Source organism: Vipera berus (assembly GCF_964194415.1).
Source record: "Vipera berus genome assembly, chromosome: 3".
Classification (NCBI taxonomy): domain Eukaryota; kingdom Metazoa; phylum Chordata; class Lepidosauria; order Squamata; family Viperidae; genus Vipera; species Vipera berus.
The window spans coordinates 183449461-183473126 of record NC_138204.1 but is presented as its reverse complement, the minus strand read 5'-3'; the positions used below and the strand labels follow the sequence as shown (position 1 = coordinate 183473126).

Sequence of the window (23666 nt, the reverse complement as noted above, 5' to 3'; positions counted from 1 at the left end):
TGTCTGCTGTTGCTGTTCAGCATTGTAACAACAGTTTTCCTAGCCTGCCATGGTTCAGTTGTGTTGGCTGGGATTTCTTATGGACTGAAATCACATCTAGAGGGGATCAAGTCAGCATCAGTGCCTATAAGAAAACCCTTGCTATGTAATGACCATTGCACAGATAAAGAGCTGCTGAAGCACTTATTGTGGCACTGGTGAAGGTACGGACAATTCTGGTACTAAGATGTGGACCTCACTTGTTAAGCAAAATAGATTTTTTTTTAGTAATGAAGGATTATTAAACTGATAGATTGCAATGGAGAAAAGGGTCATACTGCATAATATTTTTATAGAGGTAAATGTGATAAGTACAATGATATTGTGTAGAAGTATATCTGTACATGTATGTGTATGTTTGGTTTATTTCTCATAGCATTAGATGTTCAACATGTTTTCCATTTTTTGGACTTCCGGGTGGTGCTTCAGCGGCGAGGACGGTCGGATTCGACCTCCGGCACTTCAATTCCGTTGAAGCGGCGGAATAGCCGACGATCAGCTGTTCCGCTGCTCGAAAACCCTTCTCCTCAGGCAAAGAGGGGAAGGGGAGTTTCCTGGTAGGGGTAGAGCTCCCCTAGAGTCCCAGAACATTTGTTCTGGGGCATGAAGGGTGAGAGCCCCCCCGAAGCCTGGAAATGCTCCAGACGAAGGACTCTTCTGCTTTAGCAGAACAAGATGCTGAATCCACTCCTGCCGTATCTGATTGACATCTTGAGTGACGGTAGCAGCAGAGCTGATGCAGGAGCAGTATAAATATCAAGTACAAAGCTTTAACTCTGAAACTCAAACTCTCTTCCTGTTCCAACGATCGTTTTGAAAGAAGGGGAAGATGGCGTCTGACCGATTTTTTTTTCTTTTTAACAAGAAGCGAAAGTGTTTTTTTTCCAAAGTAAAATGACTGTTTGAACTGAGTAGGAATATGTAAAATGGACTTTTAAAGCTTAAAAGAGCTAGTTATAATTTGGAGGTGCTAAAAAGTTATTTTCAAGATTTGGTTATTTCACAGTTTAACTACAAAGTAATAAATGGACTAGAAAGTGAAAGTGTGTATTGAAAGTCATTAGTTGCAAAAATGGCTCCCAAACCGCATAGACCCGTTTTTAAAAGTGCGGAGGCATTGTTTGTTTAGCAATCTGGAACACAGTCTTTGAAGTTACCTCCCGAAGCTGCTGCATCTGTATTGACTTTAAAAGATTTACAATATGCTCTAAACGTCTGAAAAATATTTGAGAAGGTGCAGGGAGACCAAGAAAAGGAGGGCATGGGGCAGTGGAAGCAAAGGAATTCTAAAGGTAGAAGGCATAATCCATGTGTACACAGGGAGACTGAGGAACTGAAGGAGCAATTTGGTGCAAGTGCAGGGGAATCGAAGGAAGTTCCAGGTTGGTGTGGTGCACAGGTAGGCTTCGTGGGACTTACCTTCGTTGCCTTTGACTTTGCTTGTGAAAAGTTGACAGGAAGGATCGTAAATGGTGATCACTTGACTGGGATGCTACAACCATTGTAAATAGGAATTGGTGGCCAATTGCTTGGATCATAACCGTCTCACTTCAGGGGGTGCTGCAATAGCCAGAACTTTGAGAACTGATCATAAATTCCATTTGTTCAGTGCCCTTGCAACTTTAGACAGTTGCTGAACAGGTGGTCAGTAAGTGAGGGCTACCTGCATCTAATGCATCTATGATATGAATTAAAAATGAAAAAGTATACATTTTAGAAAAGATAGATGGTTAAATTTTGCATTGTTATCCCATTCATATTAAGAAAAGGTATGAGATAGAAAGATAGTCATTTCAAAAGATTGCCATATGTTATATCATGTGCTTAATATAAATTGAGAATACAAAATTAGCTAACCATTGCTTTTCTTGAGAGCCTGGGCCACCAGAATGTTTTTATGAAAGGGCAATAGTTCTCACATAATGACTCCCATATGATGAGTAGCTTTATTTGTTCTGTTTTTACTTTTATCTTTTCTTTAAAGATCTCTGATACAGACACAGAGGAGTCTGGCTGCATCCAGTTAGATCTTATGGGCTAATGCAGGGGTAGGCAACCTTGGCTCTTTTATGACTTGTGGACTTCAACTCCCAGAATTCCTGAGCCAGCATGGCTCAGTATGGAAACCTCTCCATTTCCCCTCAGCATGGCTGGCTCAGGAATTCTGGGAGTTGAAGTCCACGAATCATAAAAGAGCCAAGGTTGCCTACCCCTGGGCTAATGTATATAGTCTAAGCTGAGCAATATTCAAAAACAAACACATATTTTATCATCTATGCATCACTGTTTCATCAATCTAAGGCTCCCCACTCCAAAATTAACTGAGGAAATAGATGCTCATTTGTTCAGTAGCAGCCTGAGAACCCAGATCATTTCTAAACAAGTGTAAAGCACTGAAGCAGTAGCAATGAAAAAGGCCCATAATGCTTCTTCTACCTTTTGCTTTTTCTTTGAAGAGTTTCCCCTACACTACAGCTTTTCCTTCCTTCCTTCCTTCCTTTCTTCCGTCCTCCCTCCCTCCCTTCTTCCTTCCCTTCCTAAATTACATTCTGGACATAATCTTACAGCGTAAATAAATAAATCATACCAAATAGATTAAGAGGTAACTATCAATATATGAAACATTAAAGCATTCTATGACACTATTCTTATTATTGTAGCTCTAGTTCAAAGCAACAGCTAATGCTTATCTGTGTCCCCATTGGCTGTGAGGCTTAGTGTTGATCTAAAGACAAATACTGATGATTGAAACAGGTCCCCCAAATTTGCCCACTATTGAACAATTCTCTGCTCTGACTGGACATATAGCAATTCCATCTTGTTAAGTGTTTGTGTTCCCAGTCTCCCATACATAGGCAACTGCCTTATTTGAGATTAGGCAGAAATATTTTATTTTTGATTTTTTTTAAAAAACTAGAGATGCCAACATTTGTTAATGGTATTATCCTTTAACAAATATTATAAGCTGTTTGTTACAACTCTTCAAATCTCAAAATTTCAGTTGGAGTTTCATAGTTGCCTTATAGTTGTTATGTCTATGAGTACAAATTGAATAGTAATGTGCTTATCTATCAAAGATGTGGGTTTTCCCCCTTTTACTGAATATTGGTGTGCTTTCCTGTGCTTTAATGTAGCTTCTTTCTAATTCTCCTAAATTCCTGTGAGCTCAAGTTTCCTAAATGGAGTGTTTATTTCTGGTGGCAATAGATTTATTGCCACTTCTGTAATTTATGAGCTTTAGTTTTGAGGGGCTGGCCCTAATTTGTGTATTCATCTGAAATTTCTTTTGAAAATGGGGGAAAGGCTGAACTTAGTTTTATCTGCATTAAATCTGATCAAACTCAGGTGTGTAAGTCAGCCACATGCCATTCTCTGTATAGTTTGTGAAACATTACCACTAGGACTTCATCATAAAAGCCACTCTTAGCCTCTCAGCTAAGTAGTCGGTTCTGTACAAATCCCCTCTTATGTTATTTTATTGAAGTATGTTAGGAGTCAGGAACAAAATAATAGTGGAGTGAGGCAATTAAAACTCTTTAATAATAAGTGATGTTTCCGTACATAAACAGCAACACAATACAAAACAACTTCTTTCAGAATTAAATTTCTTTCATTATAGTTACTCACTTTACAAGCTTTATTAATACCTGAATAAAAAAAATATCAAATCCAAGGGATGTGAATTAAAGCTTATTTACTTTTAATGGAATTTAATTGACAGATTGTCTATAAATTTGATGGGAATCTAATGTATATTCATCATCTAAAAAATCACTTTAATGTACTCTGCTAAGATAATCCGTTTTACTTAAATTCTTAAATTCTTGTTTTCTATTTGGTTTTTGTGTGTGTCTATGTATCTGTTTCTGTGTTTCAATGCAGTTTTTTTCTATAGTGATTCATTATTTAATAATGTAATATGTACCCAAATGAACATTTTGGATAACAGAGTTGCTTAAATCCAGCAACTTTATCTTATCTGTTATACTGATATACAAATCACTGCTGATATCTGATTTCTATATTAGTGCTGCGGTCTTATTTTATTTATTTTGAGTTACCTGTAGATTCTTCTCTACTATTTTACAAATATGTGTTTTTCTTTCTCTCTGCATATTATATCCAGCATACAATTCTGTACCATCAGTATTGATAACTAGCTGTATGACTAATCATTTTTTATTTTTAATTTATCATGAGGGATCCTTTATATATAGATTGTTTAGAGGAGGAGTGATGTGTGTTAGCCCTAACTTTTGATTCTGTCTATTTGTGTAATATTAGGAAAGCTAATCTCTCTGACCCTTCTCCTTTTTTCCTGCAAAAATAATCCAGTGAAATTAACCTATTTTACAGAATTGTTGCAAGGTATGAAGCAGTCAGACGAAATAAATCAGGATGGTAGATTTGCTGTTGTTTGTACCGTTTAAAGCATATTGTATATAAATAATGGAGAAGGATTTAGAATAAAAAAACTTACTTATCTTGATGTGAGGCAGAAAAGTTCCTGTGAATTAAGAAAGTTGACACAGAAATTATATAGAAATATTAGTTTGATGTGTATTGCATTTCTAAGATGTTTCTCCCCCCCCCCAGAATGGGCTTATGCAGTTTCTCTTTTCAGATCAGAAACTTCTCTCCTTGACTTATCATAGTAAGTTCTAAAACTATGTAATATTCTGATATATAGCTAAGTCAGTCATGGTGACTGCTAAACTGTGAATGTGGGTAGTTCCCTTTCACTTCAGTTAACTAACTTCATCTCTAACATTTTAGCTAACATCTTGTTAAATGCAGTTTGCATTTTAACTTCTTTATTGTCTTTTCCTACAGTCCATTTTAAAAAGATTCTTAGCTTCCTGTCTCACTCAGTGTATACAATATACCATATTTTAGAAGAATTCCTAAGATAGCAGAGCACAGAGACTCACTGAGAAATATGGATATAAAAATCTAATACGTGCCGTTTGTTTTTTTAAACATATATGTATGTACATATTTGTGTTATGAGTGTGTATGTGTATGTGTGTATAATAAAATGGTAGTATTGAACAGATAGCCAAGAAACAAATAAATGGATCATCCAAGAAATCTACCCAGAATTCTTATTTGAGGCACAAATGACCAGGCTCAAATTATCCTACTTCCAACACATTATGCAAAGACCCAGCTCTCTGGAAAATGCTTTTAATACTTGGAAAGGTGGAAGGAAAGAGAGCAACAGAATGACAATAGCAAGGTGGTTGGACTCAGTTATGGTGGTGATGAGTACACCCTTGGAAGACCTGTAAGGCCATGTTAGGACAGATCATCATGCAGAAAATCTGTCCATTGTTTTTCATTTCAAATAACAGGAAGATCTTAATTTTCTCCATTGCAAATACTCTGCTTATTGGGATTTAATAGCAGATTCTTTTGTTTGCCTTCTTTCTCCTAATAACATAACTGCTGTAATATTAACTTCGTATACTTTTATCTATACACTTCTCTAATGGGAAAAGGAAGCCCCATCAGTACGAATTTTGAAGCTAGCTCTGGGGATTCACAGAGAAAGCTTCAAAGCTCCAGCTGACCCCTAAGTCAACAGTTTCTTCTCAGACACATATAATTAATCAACTTTGAAAACATCTCTGTGTTTATATCCATGTCCCAAACATTTAATTTGTTTGTTTAGTTGTATTTGACTTACTTGTTTTGTTATTGTTAACATTTCCTACATGGGCTTCATTTATTGGTTTGTTCAAGACTGTTCTTGGATTGTTTTTTTCCAGACAAACCTTAAAAATGGTTAAAATGTTCATCTGTATAAATAGCCAGATATATAATTATTTTCCAAACAAAAAAACTACTTTGTGATGCATTTACTTAGAAATGAGATTTGCAGGTTTTAATAAATAAGCTAAAATTAAAGTTTAACCATGAGACAGTGCTTGGTAACATACAGCATAAACTTTTATACAGGTTGAGTAATTTTATCTGATTTTATAACATGGATTATATTCTAAATTTATTTATAATTATTTTATTATTTATAATAATTTTATATAGCTGCCCATCTCACCAAAGGCAACTCTGTGTGGCACACAGCAAAAAAAAACACCCCAAAATCTTCAAAAGGGATTCTAGAGCCTCTTGGGTGAAGGGAAGGGTCCCATTTTGATCACAGTAAGGGGGTGGAAGAGATAGACTTCATTTCCCAGTAAGAGGTCCTAGTCTTTTAATTATTTAAAGAAAAACAAGTTAACATAGCTAGCTGCTGCAAGTATTAAACAAATCTCTTGTTGGGCCTAGGGATATAATCCAATCAGTGTTGAATACTTTCACGTCTTGTTGATTTCAGTGAGAGCATTAAGCATGGGTTTTAATTGCTCCCATGAAAGTCAAGAAGAATTAACATGATTTAATGTTGTTGGGCACTATTGTTTCTAGTTTGATTGTTTTTAGTAGTTATAAATAAACTTTATGGCTTGACATATAAGACTGTTTTCAAAATATTCACACTAAAATCATGTGATATCTGACAGAAACAAAGTCTTGGTAGATTTATTACTGCCTTCAAAAACTTATCAAAGCAAAATGACTTTTGTATAAAGTACTTAAACCTTGCTTTCATTTGTTTTAATTGAATGTGGAAGTAAAATATCTGGAGATAATATGTTCATTTTTATCTGTCACACAAAGAACAAGCTTAGATGTGATGAAATGGATCCAATTACTTATACTGACTGTTAGATAAACAGAAGAAAACCTATGATGACATTAGTTGAAGTTTTGTTCCCAAAGTTAATTTCAGAAAACTCTTTCTTTGTAGTCAGACCTTTAATCCTCGATAGAGGTTATAATAATACTTAAATCAGCTCTACGAGTCTGAGAAATAGCAGTCCATGCATCAGGCACTGAATTTTCACTTCACTATTTATTTTAAATGTTATTTTATTTACAGTGCAATCATAAACATGTCTGTTAGCAAGTATGCCCTACTGATTTCAGGGGGGATTATTCTCTGGCAGCTCATAATTCTGTTCATTTCGTTATAATTTAAGACATTTTATTTTTTTTAACAATAGCACTTAGCATTTTTTGACATATATTGTTCCATAGTCCTTTACAACACTCTCTGAGTGGTTCAGATTGTCAGCATATTGTCCCCAACGATGTGGGTCCTCATTTTACCGATCTTGGAACGAATGAAGGCTGAGCCAACCTTGAGCTAATCAGGATTATTTTTTAAAAAATGATTCATTTTAACTTTTTAATTACATTTTACTTTTTTAGTTACTGTATTTCACATATTGCAAGAAAATACTTTATTTTCCAAAAAACTGAGAGACTTAGTCCATATCTAAATTACAACAGCAACTGGGACTTATCATCACAAAGTGATGGAATCACATAATATGCTTTATGATTTCATAGATTAATAATGGCAATTTGGGAACCAACTGCCATCTAACCCACCTGTACAAATATCAAGAGTTGCTTTCATACCTAGCTATAATGTGCTGTCACCTATCTGTCCCTTTTCCTTTCCTATATCAGTTCCCTTCCTTCCTTCTGATTTGAGGCTGATCATAATTTATTATTTGAACCATGATTAAAATGATATTATTATCATTGTTATTGTTACGTTATCTCTTTTCTCTAAGATTGTAGGTGTCATATATAGAAAATATTCCTTGCAACCATAACTAGATTAGGCTAAGACAAAGTGACTAGCTTTGTAGCTCTGTAATTTAATGAGAACTTTGGTCTTTGCAGTCTGAAGCCTAATCAATAACATATACTGGCAATTGCCTAATGTACAAGGTGAGAAACAAGATCTGAATAAAAATTCCTCAGGTATAAGTTGCCTTGTAGTTCAGCAACAGAAGTTGAATGGATAGAATATTATTATGTTGTTGTCTCACAAACCAGTGATGCAATTTTATTTTTTAATTCATTTTACTAGGTTAAAGTGGGACATGAAATTACAACTGGAACAGGACCCAAGAAGAAAATAGCAAAACGGAATGCATCTGAAGCTATGTTATTACAGCTTGGCTATAAAGCCTCTTCTCTACTTCAAGAACAGCCAGAAATGGTAAGGGTTTGTTCAGCCACAAGAAGAGAAATGCCTCATGCTTCTTCAATATTTGTTTTCTAAATATAGTCAGTCCAATTGCTGTAAGAACATGGTACAGTTATTTCCGATTTTCCCAGCCAGCTTCTGACAAGCAAAGTAAATTGGGAAGTTGGATTTGCTTAATGACCTTATGATTTCCTTAACCACCACACTAAAAATGGTTGTAAAATCAATCCAGTCATGTGGAGATTCATTTAATGACTGCATTGCTTAGCAGTCAAAATTTTGGCCCCAATTGTGGTTGTAAGTTGAAGAGTGCCTGTATGGTTACTGCCTTCTGTCCATGTATGGGCTTCTCCTAACCATCTGGTTGGCCACTGGGGGAAATGGGATGGTAGAAGCACATACCACTCAACTGTTCTCATTGAACAATCTGGTGTCCTTATTTTCAATGTATCTCACCTCCTATGTGTGCATAAACAATATTTAATAGTGATTGCATTTTTCTGTATCATGCACATTTTATGTTCTTATGTATACTTATTTATCAGCTAGGGGAGATCAAGGGATGGAATTGTAAAAATGTTGGCTGTCCGGAACCAAAAAGTTAGTGAAACATTTGCATTCATCCATTTTTACATCAATTGTATAAAATAAATAAATGAAAGATGTATGATATAATAAGATGCCATAATGCAAATGATAATCTTTTAAAAATGTGATCATTTTAATATTTTAATCAGAATAATTATTTCAACAAAATTATGGATAATGCTAATTTGATCAGAATCAATTGCAAATGGTGGTCACGTGACTGCTGTGTCTGTTGCTGAAGGCCCAAATTTATTTATTTATTTATTTATTTATTTATTTATTTATTTATTTATTTATTTATTTATTTATTTATAATTGAATTTCTATACCGCCCTTCTCCCGAAGGACTCAGGGCGGTGTACAGGGCAGTAAAAGCTTTACATACAAAAGTTAAAATGAAATTAAATTAATTAAATTTGAACATGTGACTGTAGGGACATTGCAACAGTTGCAAATACAATCATAAGTTACTTTTTGTAACTCAGAAGGGTTGCTAAATTAATGGTTTTAAGTCAAGGACTACCTGTATTATAGGAAAGGTACTGTAAAATCCAGTGACTGACTGGTTAGCTTGCAAAATACAACTAACCCTTGCCACCATTGGTTTGTACCACAAATGTTTGGGAGAAATAGAGTTGAAAAATATTTTAGAAAGTTTATTCAAGTTACCCCTCAGAAGTTATAAGTTTCATAACCGTCCTGCTTACTAATTTAAGAACTATATCTTTTTTATGCTCTTTGCCCTTGTCAGTCAGCAGCGCTCTAGACAAAATCATTTGAGGCTGTCTTCCAGTAATTTATCACAGATAGTTCTGTTTGTTCTGCAAGTTTCATTAATGTTTTTCAAAATAAAGTTATGATCATTAAAAAAATTAAAGGCATGTAGCTTTACTCAGTAAGACTCTGCAACGGTTTCTGTGACATTTGAGCATGGTTTATCTATGTAAAATATTCTAACATCTCTGAAAATGTCATCATAACATGATAAGAAGCAGCGCTATAGCCATTTATTTATGTTTTTCCCATGCTAGATTATGAAAGGGTAGACCACGGGTTTCATGAATATGAGATTGGTTGGAATGAACTAAGCCAAAACCAAGGCATAGTGGGCAGTTTTCCCAACTAAGAGTTCTATTTTTTGAAACAGGTCAGCTTGTCCTTGTAGAGTCCTACTGTTTAGTATCTGTTCTGTCTCATTCCAGTTTTTGAAGAGTGGCCAATTTTTATTCAAAGCCCCAAATGTAGCTTTTGGTCTGACAGCTTATTCAGCTCTGCAATGGAACCAATCCCGATATTTTCATATCAATATTTAATTTAAACCTTTTATCATTATTTACTGATCTGAATGTAAAGGAAGAAAAAGTATATATATTCCCACTCTCCATCTTGCAAAATCTATTGGGACAAATATTTAAATACTGAGAATTATATATACATAAAACTATATTGTATGAATATTCCATAGTTGGTATTAGATTCCTCTAAAGACTTTATCTTTAGAGAAATATCTATCTCAGGGCAATGTTTGCATGACCACACTTGGCCCAGTTAGTCACTGACCTCATCACATCTCATTGCTTATGGCTGTAGCAGCATATGGGTTTTTGCACTAAAACAATATTTATAGCCAGGCAGCAATGGGTATAAAAGCAAGTAGGTATGGAAGAACTGATAAAAGACTGCAATCTGCACAAAAGCCCACAACTCTCTCACTCTGACTGACTGTCCCCTTTTTTACCTTCAGACCATGACCCATCCTACCCTTCCTCTGTTCATCATGAGCTCCTCCATTTGTGGTGCAGTCTTTCCCCTTGTCCTTTCCCCAATTTGGCCACACAAATCAGAAGGCAAGCTGCCAGAGGAAGGGCATTTCCTCCCCCACCATCCATCTTTCAGGCTAATCTCCACAAAATGTCCTAAAAAAAATCAGATGTATTCTTCTGGCAAGGAAAGCAGAATTTTTGTTACAGAAGAAAAGCAACAGCAAATGTGGTAGATGTAACATATCATAAGCCCCACAAGAAGCATAAAGTAATCCAATAGAAGCAGAAAGGGAGGAAGCAAAACATACACAAGTACCTTAGGATATATCCCTAGCACCAGGATCTCTAAAATAGGAGGGGTATTATTAGGGCCCTGCTCACATCATCTATGCTGGATGCAAGCAGTTCTCCAAACAGTGTTATTTGGAGCTTTGCTGTTTGTTTACATTTGGAGGTGTATTGCAGAGTTTGTGAGTATTTTCCCAGCTTAGGTGTGAAAAGCTCTGCCAAGTGTTTTTGGTTTTTGTTTTAGAATTATTGATTGTAAGTAAATGCCTGCAGAAAGAGTACTGTATTTACAAGCTATGTGATGTTGCAATGGCTAGTTGGCTTGGCAGCCAATAAGCATTAGGGAGATGTGCTCAGTGGCTGTCAAGATTGAGTTTTAAAATGAATATCCTGGCTTTTCTGGCCACTCTTCCCAATTCTTTTTCTTGAAGGACTGAGCATCTAAGTTGGGCAAGTGGAGAGATACTTTACCTAAAAACAAATTCAGGACTATTTTAATCAAATGGTCTACAACCAACCGGATTGAAGAATTCCCACAAAACATTAACCTTAATTAAGCCTGCCACGGGAACACAGCAAGAATAAACATTTTGTGATTAGTTATACAAGAGGTTATTATCTAGAACTACTTTTTATCTATAAAACAAGACAAATTGTATTCCATGCACACATTTCTCAGTTAACATTCTGGCATAGGGAAGAATAGTATTTTAAGTATAAAATTTGTGGGCAGTAGGGAAGCTGTTCTCCTCTGCTGATTCCCAGTAACAGTGATTGGTTTGGGTTCGCCTTAGCTGACCTTATTTATAGCTTCAGAACTCTGAAGAGAGATTGTGGAGAAGAATTCTTGGGTGGAGAGAAAGATCCAAGCGGATTTTGAGATTCCCACAAGACCTTTTCACCTTTTGGTGGGGTGGTTTACAGAGTATGAAGAATAGTGCGTGAAAGACATTGTGACAGAAAATTGCAGGTGTTAAGGAACTGTTTAGGAGAAAATGCAAAATTTGGAAATGTGAAGGAGTTAGCTTTAGAATTAAAGGAGAGTATGAAAGTGGAGTGAAACAGAAAGAAGGGAAGACATAGAAGATGGAATATCAGAAGTTGCTGAAAATTGAAAAATGTATCATCTCGAAAAGGTTCAGGGCTGGTGGAATGTGAAGGAAGTTAATTGTACCATATAATTTCTGATAGAATACAGCCTGAGAAGAACAGTCCCCAGCTAAGGAATGAATAGTGCTCAGTGTTAGATGAAGAGTAGCATTATCTGAGGAATATGGAATGGGAGCTGCTAGCAACTAGAGAGAGAGAGTTATTACTAATGTCAGTGTCAGAACACTATTGGAACAGTACTCTTATCAAGTAACAGAGGGAAGAAAATTCACTTTCTTTGATAATGGAGGACTTGAGATTTGTTTTTATAAAGAAATAAATATCGGTATATTTCTGGGTTTCTTTTTGCTTGATACAAAAATGGAGAAATGGACATGGAAATGGAGCCTGTTCTTTTAAGACCTTGGCTCTGTCCAACACTGAAGAGCGTTCTTTAAAAAGGCCCATACTGTTGTCCTTCCATCATGCTGTAACAGGACAATTTCAATAATGGATATGCTTGGGTCTCTGATTAGAGTAGTCAAAACCATTCTATGGTTTTATGGGAATCATCTTATGGAGCTTATTTCAGCTTTATTATTGCATCTTCCTGAATGTGTCAGAGATGTTTTTCAGTGTGAACAAGCATAAAACAGCCAAATTTTATGTTGTTACTTGTAGAAAATGTGAGAGTATTCTGATGTAATGTCCGGATCTGTTATAAATGGGATATTTCCATTTTAAATCTGTGCCATTAATATAAAGATATATAAAAGCTTATGTACTAAAGATCAATTGTGTTATATTCAAAGCTTCCCTGATTAAAGTTATAAGATAAGATAACCTTTATTGTCATTTTTTTACTGTAGGCACAACGGCACACATCAAAAATGAAATTTAGTTGCCCGCTCTCAAAGTGGAACACATACATGACACACACCTAACCATAGTATATACACATATGTATAGACCCACACCCCTACATATACATAACAAATAAATATTAAATACTGTCCATCTTGAATATATAATGGAAGGAGGAAGCTTGAGAGTTCACAAGGTTAAATGAATGATATTAAAGGTCCAGGACTATTCCTGGATAGCAATAAAATAATAAATAATTTCAGAGAAACTAGTTGGTAGTAGAAACAAATGTCATTTTCTTTTTTCTCCCAATATGTTTTAAAAAGTTAATCCAAATAGTATTTTCTATGACTCACAGCTATTATATAGATATGCAAATTTTAGTGTAATTGAAAACTATTTCTTAGTAATGAAAAGTAGCTATACCTTTACAAATAAAATAAATAATGTTCTAAAGTTCAAAATAATAACTTAGTATTTCTTTGTATCATTGTCCAATAAAAATAATGCAGCTATAACTATACTTCAAGAATCAGAGTAAATATTTTCAGTCAGACAACCAAGTATATCAAGTAAATTAGTCTTTGAACTTTAGAATAATGGTTGAACATAATTCCCCAAGCTTATTGGTATGTATATTTTTTTCTATATGTATTGGGACTAAATTCTGTGTACATCTAAAATGTTCATGTGAAAATCAAAACCATGGAAAAACTTTTATTTCAAAACACTTGTTTTTCTTCGTAACTCATTTATTACTTTGGACTTATGCATGAAACCAGGAACTTTGTTCCTTAGGAGTCCATCTGCTCCTGCTGTTTGTTCACCATCTGAAATCATAATCATCTGTTTGTGACACACTAATCATTTTCACAGTAACTAATTGTGATGTCACAAACAGATGATTATGATTTCAGGTGGTGAACAGCCAGCAGGAACTAATGAAGTTTGGAGGAACAAAGAAGAAAAAGCATGGGGAAAACAGATATTCATGTCATAGTTGTTGTTTTTTTTACAAATTCAAGTTTGCATGAATATAGTTATTTCTGGTCTTTTTCACAGCACCAGGTACGAAAACATGTCAAAACATTTTTAATCCCTAGTTGACTAAATCTCCCAGAAACACATTGTCATTTACTTCCATTTTTTGCATAAACACAGTACACCAAGACAGATACTATAAAATGCAGCATACTTGCAAGTATTTTATGTGAAATGAGAACCACATTTATAGACTTTGTGTTGAATAATTTTGAAAATTCTTTCTTGCATATCTCCACATGTTTCTTTTGATCGAGGGACAGGGAATATGTGTTGAGCCTTCCTATGGCTAATGTAACACTTGTGAACAATAACTACAGCTGTGTAAGATTGAATAAAATGCTTTCCTTATATTTCTTACCTGCTAAAATCTGATCTGGTACTTAAGAAAGAGATTGTTTTATTGTTTATTTATTGTTTTATTGTTTACTATGTCTAAAGTTTTACAGGATACCCATTTGCATTGTGTTTTACTAATTTGACTTTTACTTTTTAATGTGTGTGCATTTTTTCCTTAGATTTTTCAATGTGCCAAAAATCATACTTGGCACAAGTTCCATAATTGTCAAAAAAAATTGACAAAAAATCAACACCTGTGCACCTTGATGCTTTGTTGGGCAGAATAGAAACATTCTCTTAAATTCCTTGACATGATATCCCTAAAACTTTTTCCTGCCTATGAGGAACTTTATAATTTCATTTTTGTTGTTTATTTTTATTAAGTGATAGTGTCCAACTATTTTGCTTACTTTCAGCGCATATGCATCCCAAAGGTGTTATTTCATGAGGCAACTGAACTTTCTTGTTTTTCTTTGAAGATGTTTCGCTTCTAATACAAGAAGCTTCTTTAGCTCTGACTGAATGGTGGGGAATGGAAGGTTGGAAGGGAAGGAGAAGCGAATCATCTTCAAAGAAAAACAAGAAAGTGCAGTTGCCTTGTGAAAGAGCACCTTTTGGATAACTGTGACCTGGATGACTGAAAATCTCCATAGACATCCAGCGCATATGGTTTCAAAATCTCTTGTATGGTTCATACTCTAGCTATTGTGAGTCACTTTCAGAATGTGTAAGTATTACCTTAGTATTGGTATCAGCATTTTTCACAATGTTCTCATTTTTCTCAAGGAATTGTTTTACTTTATGAAGTTGCTGGACAACGTTTGAGAACAGAAAAAGAATATTGATCTCTGCTTCTTCAATTTTGTTACACAGAAACTGTTGAGTTTGAATATGTTGTTGAAAATTATGTACGCTTGACATTTTTGTGCATGTTTGTGGACTACTCTTTTCAGCAAAAATTTCCCAAATTTTGAATAAAGCCACAATGTTTCAAGTCAAAGGAGTTACAACTTTTTACCAGAATAAATTTTTCCAACTATTGATAGATGAATACCTCATATTTTTAAAATTTCCCAGTAGCACTTTCTAGAAAATACAATAATTGGAATTAGTTTTTCTTCATTTATGTTTTTATTTATAGCCATATTAAGTTATTTGTTCACTTATCATTGGTTTTGTGTCAGCAATATCCATCAACAAGGTTAAGAAACTGGTCATCTGTCATATGAGAGATAAGATTGCCCTTTGATAGCATTAAGAAAAACATCAATTTCCTACTCCTAGCCCCAAGCTAATTGTGAACAGATGCAAAATAATTTAAAGAATCTGAAGGTTGTCAATTTATATTTTCATTAAAGTTTGCTATCATATCTTTTTATTACTATAAAGACGTGTGTATAAACATTTCACAGTCTTGTTTTTAGTTTCCTTCATTGAGTTGAAGAGATTTGCTTAGTATTGCTTAGAATCTATTTTTACACAGAATCCTCCATTTTATTGCCAGGTTTTTGTGGCCCATAATACACTTTCAAGTGATAATGTGAACATATTGTCAATAAAAGCATTTTATGATGCTTAGCTGTACTTTACCATTGCTGTTATTCACACTTCTGAATTTCCATCTAGTTTCTGCTTCCATTAGCTGTGCCTCTTTATTCTTTATTCTCCTTTTAGGTCATAAAATTTAATAATATATAAGGCTAATGTTGTATTTTTAGTTAGGCTACAATTTCAGTTAGCAGATTTATTTTCACAGATGAGTGTCAGGGTTTCAGAGCATTTAGTTGTGATTTCTTTATTCTTTATCTATTAAAACCTAGAGAATCAGGTATTTATTGATTTTATATATATATGTGTGTGTATGTGTATGTATATGTGTATACATATTCAGTTAAGCAGATAGGTGTGCATATTCCTTACTCGTTGGAAACCAATTCTTTTAAGAGAGGTACATGCTGAAATACACGTTGGGCTGTAGTTAATGTTTTTCTACAGAGCATTTCTTTCAATGGAATGCATATACATCTTGCTGTACAAATCAACAGAGCTATTCATGTATACATTCCTTTTCAAAGTGTAATATAATTGGACCAGATTTTTACAATTAAGTTAGTTCCAGAGATAAGATGGATAATATTTACAGTGACAACATCAGGATGTTTTGCAAGGGATTTCATAATTATTTTATAGTTGTTCATATTCTTTATAAAATGAAGCAAACACAGTTAGTAATAAGAAACTGGAAATGAATTCAATTATTTTTATTAAATATTATTGATAATTTAAAATGGAAAGAGGTGAGAATGTAATAGAAAAGCAGAACTGAAATTAATGTTACACTGTTGTACTTTTTATTTATTAAACAGATATAAAATGAGAATTAGAAAATGGGTATTTCAAATGTAATTGAAATAAAAAGAAAGTCATTTACTGTAGGGACTGAGACAATTATATTTTAAATGTTATTTCTAGATAATATGGATAGTGGAAACCTCAAAAAAGTATTAGGTGACATATTTGTTTTTTGTGTATTCTGAATAGCTTCCAAAAACCTCAAAATAGAAGGTATTACATAAGTGGAAAGTCCTTGTCATTATTGCTAATTGAATGATCATATTACAATAATGTGGATGCAATTTAGAAACATATGGTATATTATGACAGAGAGCTTTTTATTCATCCTGTGATGCATATTAGTTGTTTTAACTTTTAAAGAGATTAGTAATCTGGAAGAATTCCCAACTATTGTTCCAGACAGCAGTTAGATATTTGGGTGGATCATGTAAAAACACTGAAAAGGCTGAGAGAGCATGTGAAATGTTTGTTTGAAGTGATATTACATCAGTGAACGAGACATCTGTACTTTTTGATGTGGTTTTAGAAGGTTTATAATATTGTACAGGAATTTTAAATGGGCACTCTTTCACCATATCAGTTCTATTATTTCTCTATTTTTCAGTTATGTTATTAAAGATGTGGCATCCTTATATATCTGGAGTGCTTTTATGTTAACTGAATTTGTACAGATCCAGTTCAAAGGAAATATGAGCACTTGCAGTTTCCCTGAGCTGGTGTTGCCTTTTGTTTTGTTTTTCTGTAGATATATCAAGAAAATCTTGTTTTACCATTGTAGTTCACTACTTATTATAGAACAAAAAGATGAGTATTTTCCTGATTAAAATAGGTGGGAGGCAGGTAAGGCACAATGAAATTAATAAATTCAATATTTTGCATCAGGGACAGTGCTTGCACCTGGCATTGCAGCTGCCAGCTGAGTTTACTATGGATACCCAGTTTGGATTTTCCCCCCAAAAGAAAAGAAGAATTGTGCTGGATTAGGCCAAAGACCTATCAGTCCTATATTCTGTTCACATTGTGATCTGCATGTACTTATGAGAAGCAACTCTGTTCCTCAGTAACTATATTGACACACATATTAAATACTTACATAATATCTTATCACATTGATAGCTACTGTATATTAGTGGCAGCATTCATAAATTTATATAATACTTTTGAAAACAATATCGATTGATATCCATTAATCTTATAGTTGTAAAGTAATATTTTCATATTTCTCAGTCTGAAATTTTATTTTCTATCATGTGATTTGATATCACATTGTTTAGTCACATTGTGAAAAATAAAATGTTGCCCAAGTACTTTGCTCCAGGCCTTAGAGTAGAGGTTTTCTTAAGTCTAGATCTACAATTGTAGAAACTCCTTATTATCAATAGCCAATATATATGTTAAAAATATTACCTATGTAATAAAAAGGAGGGTAGACGATTGCTCCATTGAACTGTATTATGAAATTGTCTTATAGATAGGCAATAATTCTTTAAGGATTAAAACAGAAATTTTTCTTACATGTGCTAAGTATTAGGGATTGGACCTGGGACTGTACATGTGCAAAGTTGAAGTTCGCTGAAGTAAACCGTATAGCCCCTTCAATTCACCAAGAGTGCCCAGATAAGGTGGTGAACTTAGGAATCAAAGGCCCAGATCTAATATTCTATTGAATCACACTGAAAATAAATTTAATTATATTTTGTAAAAAGCAGATATGAGATGATGATAGGTGATAGACAATAAGGACTATTAGGAAGAGAACACAAACTTCCTGATAACACATTTTGGTTTGGAGTCTCTTACCTAACCAAACAGAGAGGAATTACTCTATATACTACTTTAAATAACTGAGGGAAATACATTGTTTAAAATTACAAATAATTAAATACATTAAAATTACATGAAATTTAGAATGATTGTTGCTCTTAATTTTGGCACCCAAGGGAAATAAATCATCTGTCTCCTGATGTTTATCAATGGAAACCAGCTGCAACAAAACATCCCCCAGTGCCTCCATAAACTATCTGACATCCAAGGAAATGAGTCAGACATCTATTTGTTTTTTCAGTATATCTCCTGCCACTAAGAATACTGCTACAATTGCAAGGGAACTCCTCATGAATGGAACATCCTCAAGTGGTAAAGCTATAGGTCTAAAAGGAGTGTCATTCAAATCCCATTGTTGTATAGTATAGCCTTCAAAACAAGTGAGATACATGGCAGGTATAGTAGATTGGAATAAATTAGCCTTTACAAGCAGTACTCAGTCATTGTTGTATTATAATTGTAATCTAAATTAAAAAAAAAATCTTGCACAGCATTTGTAAACTTAGCCAGTGTTCTAAGAAAGTAGAAGCTCCTGTAGGAGGACTGGCAGAGCCAACAAAAGGACTAAAAAGAGGGGCCAGTTTAGAGTCTGTTTAGAGTTTGTATCCACAAACAAGCTAAGTCCAGACCCCCCTTGATTGCCAATGAACCTTACTAGCTCTAACCGGTGATGATAGTTAGTTGAGAAGAATCCTGTGCATAGACTTTTAGAAATAAGTTAAATTGAATCTTCACATGGAGCTGGTTTTTCATACCCACTAAAGTAATCCACTTCCAACATGCTTTGATCCTGATTGATAATGGGTGACTATTATATTAGTTGTTATATTATTTGATATTGATTTTTTTTATTTTTCATTGTCTCACTATGCTTTGTTGTACACTGCCCAGGGTATCAATTGATTGGACATGAAATAAAATATTCCATATGCTAAATGAACCCATAGATACTGACCTCTTATCACCCATCGTGGTTTTGGTCAGTTGAAGCTTTCATATAATGTTTCTTAATAAAATTAAGAAGACATAAACTAGGATCTTAGCCTTAGTTGTACACATGCTACATTCCCTTTCTTTGGTAAAGAGAATACTAGTCAATTTTGGCAAATTTTGGCCAGTAGGACTCAAGCACAACAAAAAGAATAGCCCAGTTTACCCCAAGTGTGATGATACTATTCTGTGCATAGATAATTACACACTACTTTGCAAGCCACATATTGCAGCCTACATAGGAAGTATATGCAGTGCATATACACTAAGGATATGTTTCATTCTTATACTGTAGTGCAATTCAAGACAATATTTTTGCCAAGTTATTTCCATACTACCCTAGCTCTAGGATACTATTACTAGACACCGATTATGTGTGCCTTTCCCATTTCCCCACCTTCATTATTTATTTGAGCTTGAAAAACAGAAGCTTTGTTTTCTTTTTGCCAAGATTGTAGCTAATCACGCTTGCTTCATTCTTACTGAACTTTGGCAGATATTATCTGTAATTCTCACTTATACCTTTAGAGTTTCAAGAAGCTTGCAATTTTGGCTTCCTACCCATATTCTTTTGTCAAGTTCAGCTTAATATCTTGGCTGCCTGAATTTTTGGAAGGAGCAAGAAGCTCTGTGCTGGATCACTGAGCACCAAGGAGAAAGTTGAACAGAATCTCTGTGGGAAATGGCTTAGTGAGTTGTCAAATGCCTGTCACTGGTCTCTTCACTTTCTTACCACAGAAAACACTTTCTGTTCATGATTTTAAAAGTCTTTTCCTTTATAAGTTATTGTGTTTCAGCTGGTTTCCAATTTAAAAAACCCTACATCTACTGAAATACTGCACCATATTTTAAAAGAATAAAATAAAAAGATTTTCCTATTTTCTCAAGCAATAATCATTAACTTGTCCATCTTTTAAACCATAAACCTGTCTTTGTTTTCTACTGACAATCCTTGCATATACAGTTCAATGAACTGTAACACTTTTAAATTATTCAAAATGTAAACATTCAAAAATTACCTTCAAGGGTATTATTCAAAATGTAAACATTCAAAAATTACCTTCAAGGGTATTATTCACATAATAAGAAAGGGGGGGAAAATCATATGAATTCATAATTAATCTCCAGCTAGAAACGGCAACATTTTTTTCAAGATGGTTATTTGATGTGAATTTTTCTTAATTCATATTGCTTATAAAACAATACATGTTCTACAAGCAATAATTATTATGGGAAATATGGTCTGATTTTATTTATTTTTGCTAGATAAGCATATTAGTATATTCATTTTCTCCTTAAGTAATTTTTATATAAAAGCTTTAACAGTGTACTTCGATTAATTTCAAATTAATGGAGTCAAGTACTGAACATTTTGCAGTACTGAATAAAGCATTTTAATAGATTAGGTTACCTTGAGTATTTAAACCATTTTTTATATATACAGTATTACCTTTAAAATCATATTAGCTATGTGTAAAAACAAGATTGCAATTTATAATGTTAAAACACTTAAGTAGGAAAACTTTAAAAAAGGTTACAACCACTCATTCTGTGACCATTCAAAGTTATGAAAGAACATATGGTACTTACCATGTTTTCCCCAAAATAAGACCTACCCCAAAAATAAGACCTAGCTTGATTTTTGGGGTTGGGTCTAATATAAGCCCTATCCCAAAAGTAAGCCCTATATTGTGGTTGCCCATGGGGGGTGGGCATGGCTAGCTTGACATTGCTCATGTGGGACGTGAGGAAACCCAGCTGGGGAGAAGGTTCAGAATCTACAGAGTTTTGCATGGTACCAATGAGGTAGAAGATACTGTTACACTGTCCCTTGACTAGAAAAGGTCTAATTTGGGGATTGCTCCCCTTTTCCTTCAGCACGGCCAAACCTTCCTGCGCTTCTTTCAAATTCTGCCTCAAAGCCTCAGTGATTCAGTTCTCTTCCTGCCTTCCCAGCATGCAAACGTAACCCTACCCCTTTCCTTCGACTACCACCTCCTCATTTACCTATTTCCACCCACAAGGGGCAGGCTTGCTTTCTTGTTGCTTGTTCTTCTCCAGGACTGTTTTCTTGCAGAGGGCCTACAAACGTGACTTTGAGGCAGCAGCTGGGTGAGTTTCAATCACCAGGAGTGGCATCTCAATGCTGTGAGTTTGCTGTACCGCAAAAGTTTTGCTTGTTTACTTTCTCAGCAGCAGAATATGCCCCACTCTGAATGGAGAGGGGAGTACCGCCCATTGGTTTTTTGCTTATTTCAGGCCTCCGCCCAGTTTGGTGATTGGCTTATGGACGGCTCCTCTTCAGCCTGGTCTATGCTGGGTGCTGAAGTTCTGTCCAAGTGAGGTTTAGCAGGTTGAAGGAGGAGTCAGACTTGCTTCTTGGCAGTAGCAGCAGTAGCAACAAGAGCCTGCCAAATCTATGCCATTCACAGCTTTCACTGGCAGTCTGGTCTGGGGCTGCCCATGCTTCATCTTCCTTGCATCCTGCCCACCAGAAATGGGAATGGGGGTTGGCCTGGGGGTGACAAATCCTGCAAGACCTTGGCGGGCCCACTCCCCATTCCTCCTGTAGTGCCAGGCAGCACTGCTAGCTGCCTGCGCTTGCCAGGTGCAGGTGGTGCCAACTGCTCCTCCTGCTCTCATGAAGCCGTGCTAGGACAGGAGGTTGTTCTTGGCACACTTTGTGGCGTTCCAGCCTTTCCATTGGAGTCCATTCAGTATTACCAGTAAATAGAAAGCAACATGAGGAAGTGGATGGGGAGTGGGCCTGTCGAGGTCTCGCGGGATCCCAATGGAAAGGCTGGAACACACAAAGTGTGCCAAGAATGGCCTCCTTCCTGGCAATTGAAACTCACCCAGCTGCTGCCTCAAAGTTACATTTGTAGACCCTCTGCACGAAAACAGTCCGGGAGAAGAGCAAACAACGAGAAAGAAAGCCTGACCCTCATGGGTGAAAATAGGTAAATGAGGAGGTGGTAGTTGAAGGAAGGAGGTGGAGTTAGGCTTACAGGCTGGGAAGGCGGGGAGAGAATTGAATCGCTGAAGCTTTGAGGCAGAATTGGAAAGAAGAGCGGGGAGCTTGGGCTGTGCTGAAGGAAAAGGGGAGCAATCCCTGAATTATACCCTTTCTAGTCAAGGGACAATGTAAAAGCTGAAACCACAATCATTAGTCACCTTGGATTAAATGGCTTTGGTGCGATAACAGTATCTTCTACCTCATTGGTACCATGCAAAACTCCATAGTTTCTGTCCCTCCCCCCACCTCTGCCTGCTGCCAATGCCGTCTCCTTGGGGTGAGGTGAGGCAGGTGATGGGGCGAGAGTAGTACCATGCCATGGCTCCCACCTTCCAACCTGGTCCTTCAGCGAGCCTATTCCACCCCACCCCACCTGCAACTGACCCCCTTCCCCACACCTCCACCTGCAAAATAAGACATCCCCTCAAAAGACCTAGTGCCTCTTTGGGAGGCAAAAAAATATATAAGACTGAGTCTTATTTTCGGGGAAACATGGTACGACCAGTCCATGAAGTTCCAGTTATCACAGCATTCCTTTAGTCACATGATCACAATTTGTGTACTTGGCAACTGACTTGCACTTACAACAGTTGTAGCATCCTGTGGTCACATGATCACTACTCACAATTTTCCCTGCCAACTACCCACAAGTGAAGTCAAATCACTTTGATAAGTTGCTCCCACCACTTTTTCTGTTATGAAATATGAGATCCCAAGGACAGGGATCCCATCATAACCCCAAGAACTCCCTGTACGTTGCAACTGTTATTGCAGTGCCTCCTTGCTAACATATTACCATGCATGCACTACGACAATGGTTAATCAGATAGGAACTAATAAAAACATATTTAGGTTAATTGAGTGGATTTATTAAATAAATATATTTAGAGTATCTAAAGTGTAAACTCCATCACTTGAAATTACGTAAGGAGCAGAATACTTGCTGGGTGAATAGAATGAACAAAAGTCATTGTGTAATCGACATGGCCAGTTTCTAAATGTGATAAACAAACAAATAAATAAATATTATAGCATACTCAGATGGAGTTTAGGAATATTTTTTTTACTAAAAATCAAACCTATCAGTGTTCCAGTATTGCTTTTAGATGATCAAAGTATGTGTAGTTTTAGTGTCCTAGCTGGAAGATATCCTCGACAATCTTAGCATTGACACTTCCTTTTCTGGTGAAATTTTACTACCACCTATCAAAGTTCTAACAAAACTTCCTTCCCGTCCACAATTTATTTAACTAGTAGGAAGTGTGACCTTCTCAGAGGTTAAAAGTACTGTAGTCTATATAAAGTTAAGTAAATTATTTTCAGTTCTCTACCTGCAAAGATTACTTTATATTTAATGCATACAATATGCCCTTCAGTGCAACTGCAGTATTTTTGCTTTTTT

General features: G+C 35.4%; 1 protein-coding gene across 1 annotated transcript in view; it reads left to right on the top strand.

The window, feature by feature from the left end:
* STAU2 (staufen double-stranded RNA binding protein 2) overlaps positions 1–18626 on the top strand; it is a gene marked incomplete at both ends in the record, with an annotated part of 38901 nt that extends 20275 nt beyond the window's left edge. Inside the window, 3 exon segments of the mRNA XM_081325609.1 lie at positions 1274–1438; positions 7988–8119; positions 18468–18626. Of these exon segments, the coding sequence (XP_081181735.1) occupies positions 1274–1438; positions 7988–8119; positions 18468–18626 (456 nt within the window).
* Positions 18627–23666: the final 5040 nt, after the last annotated feature.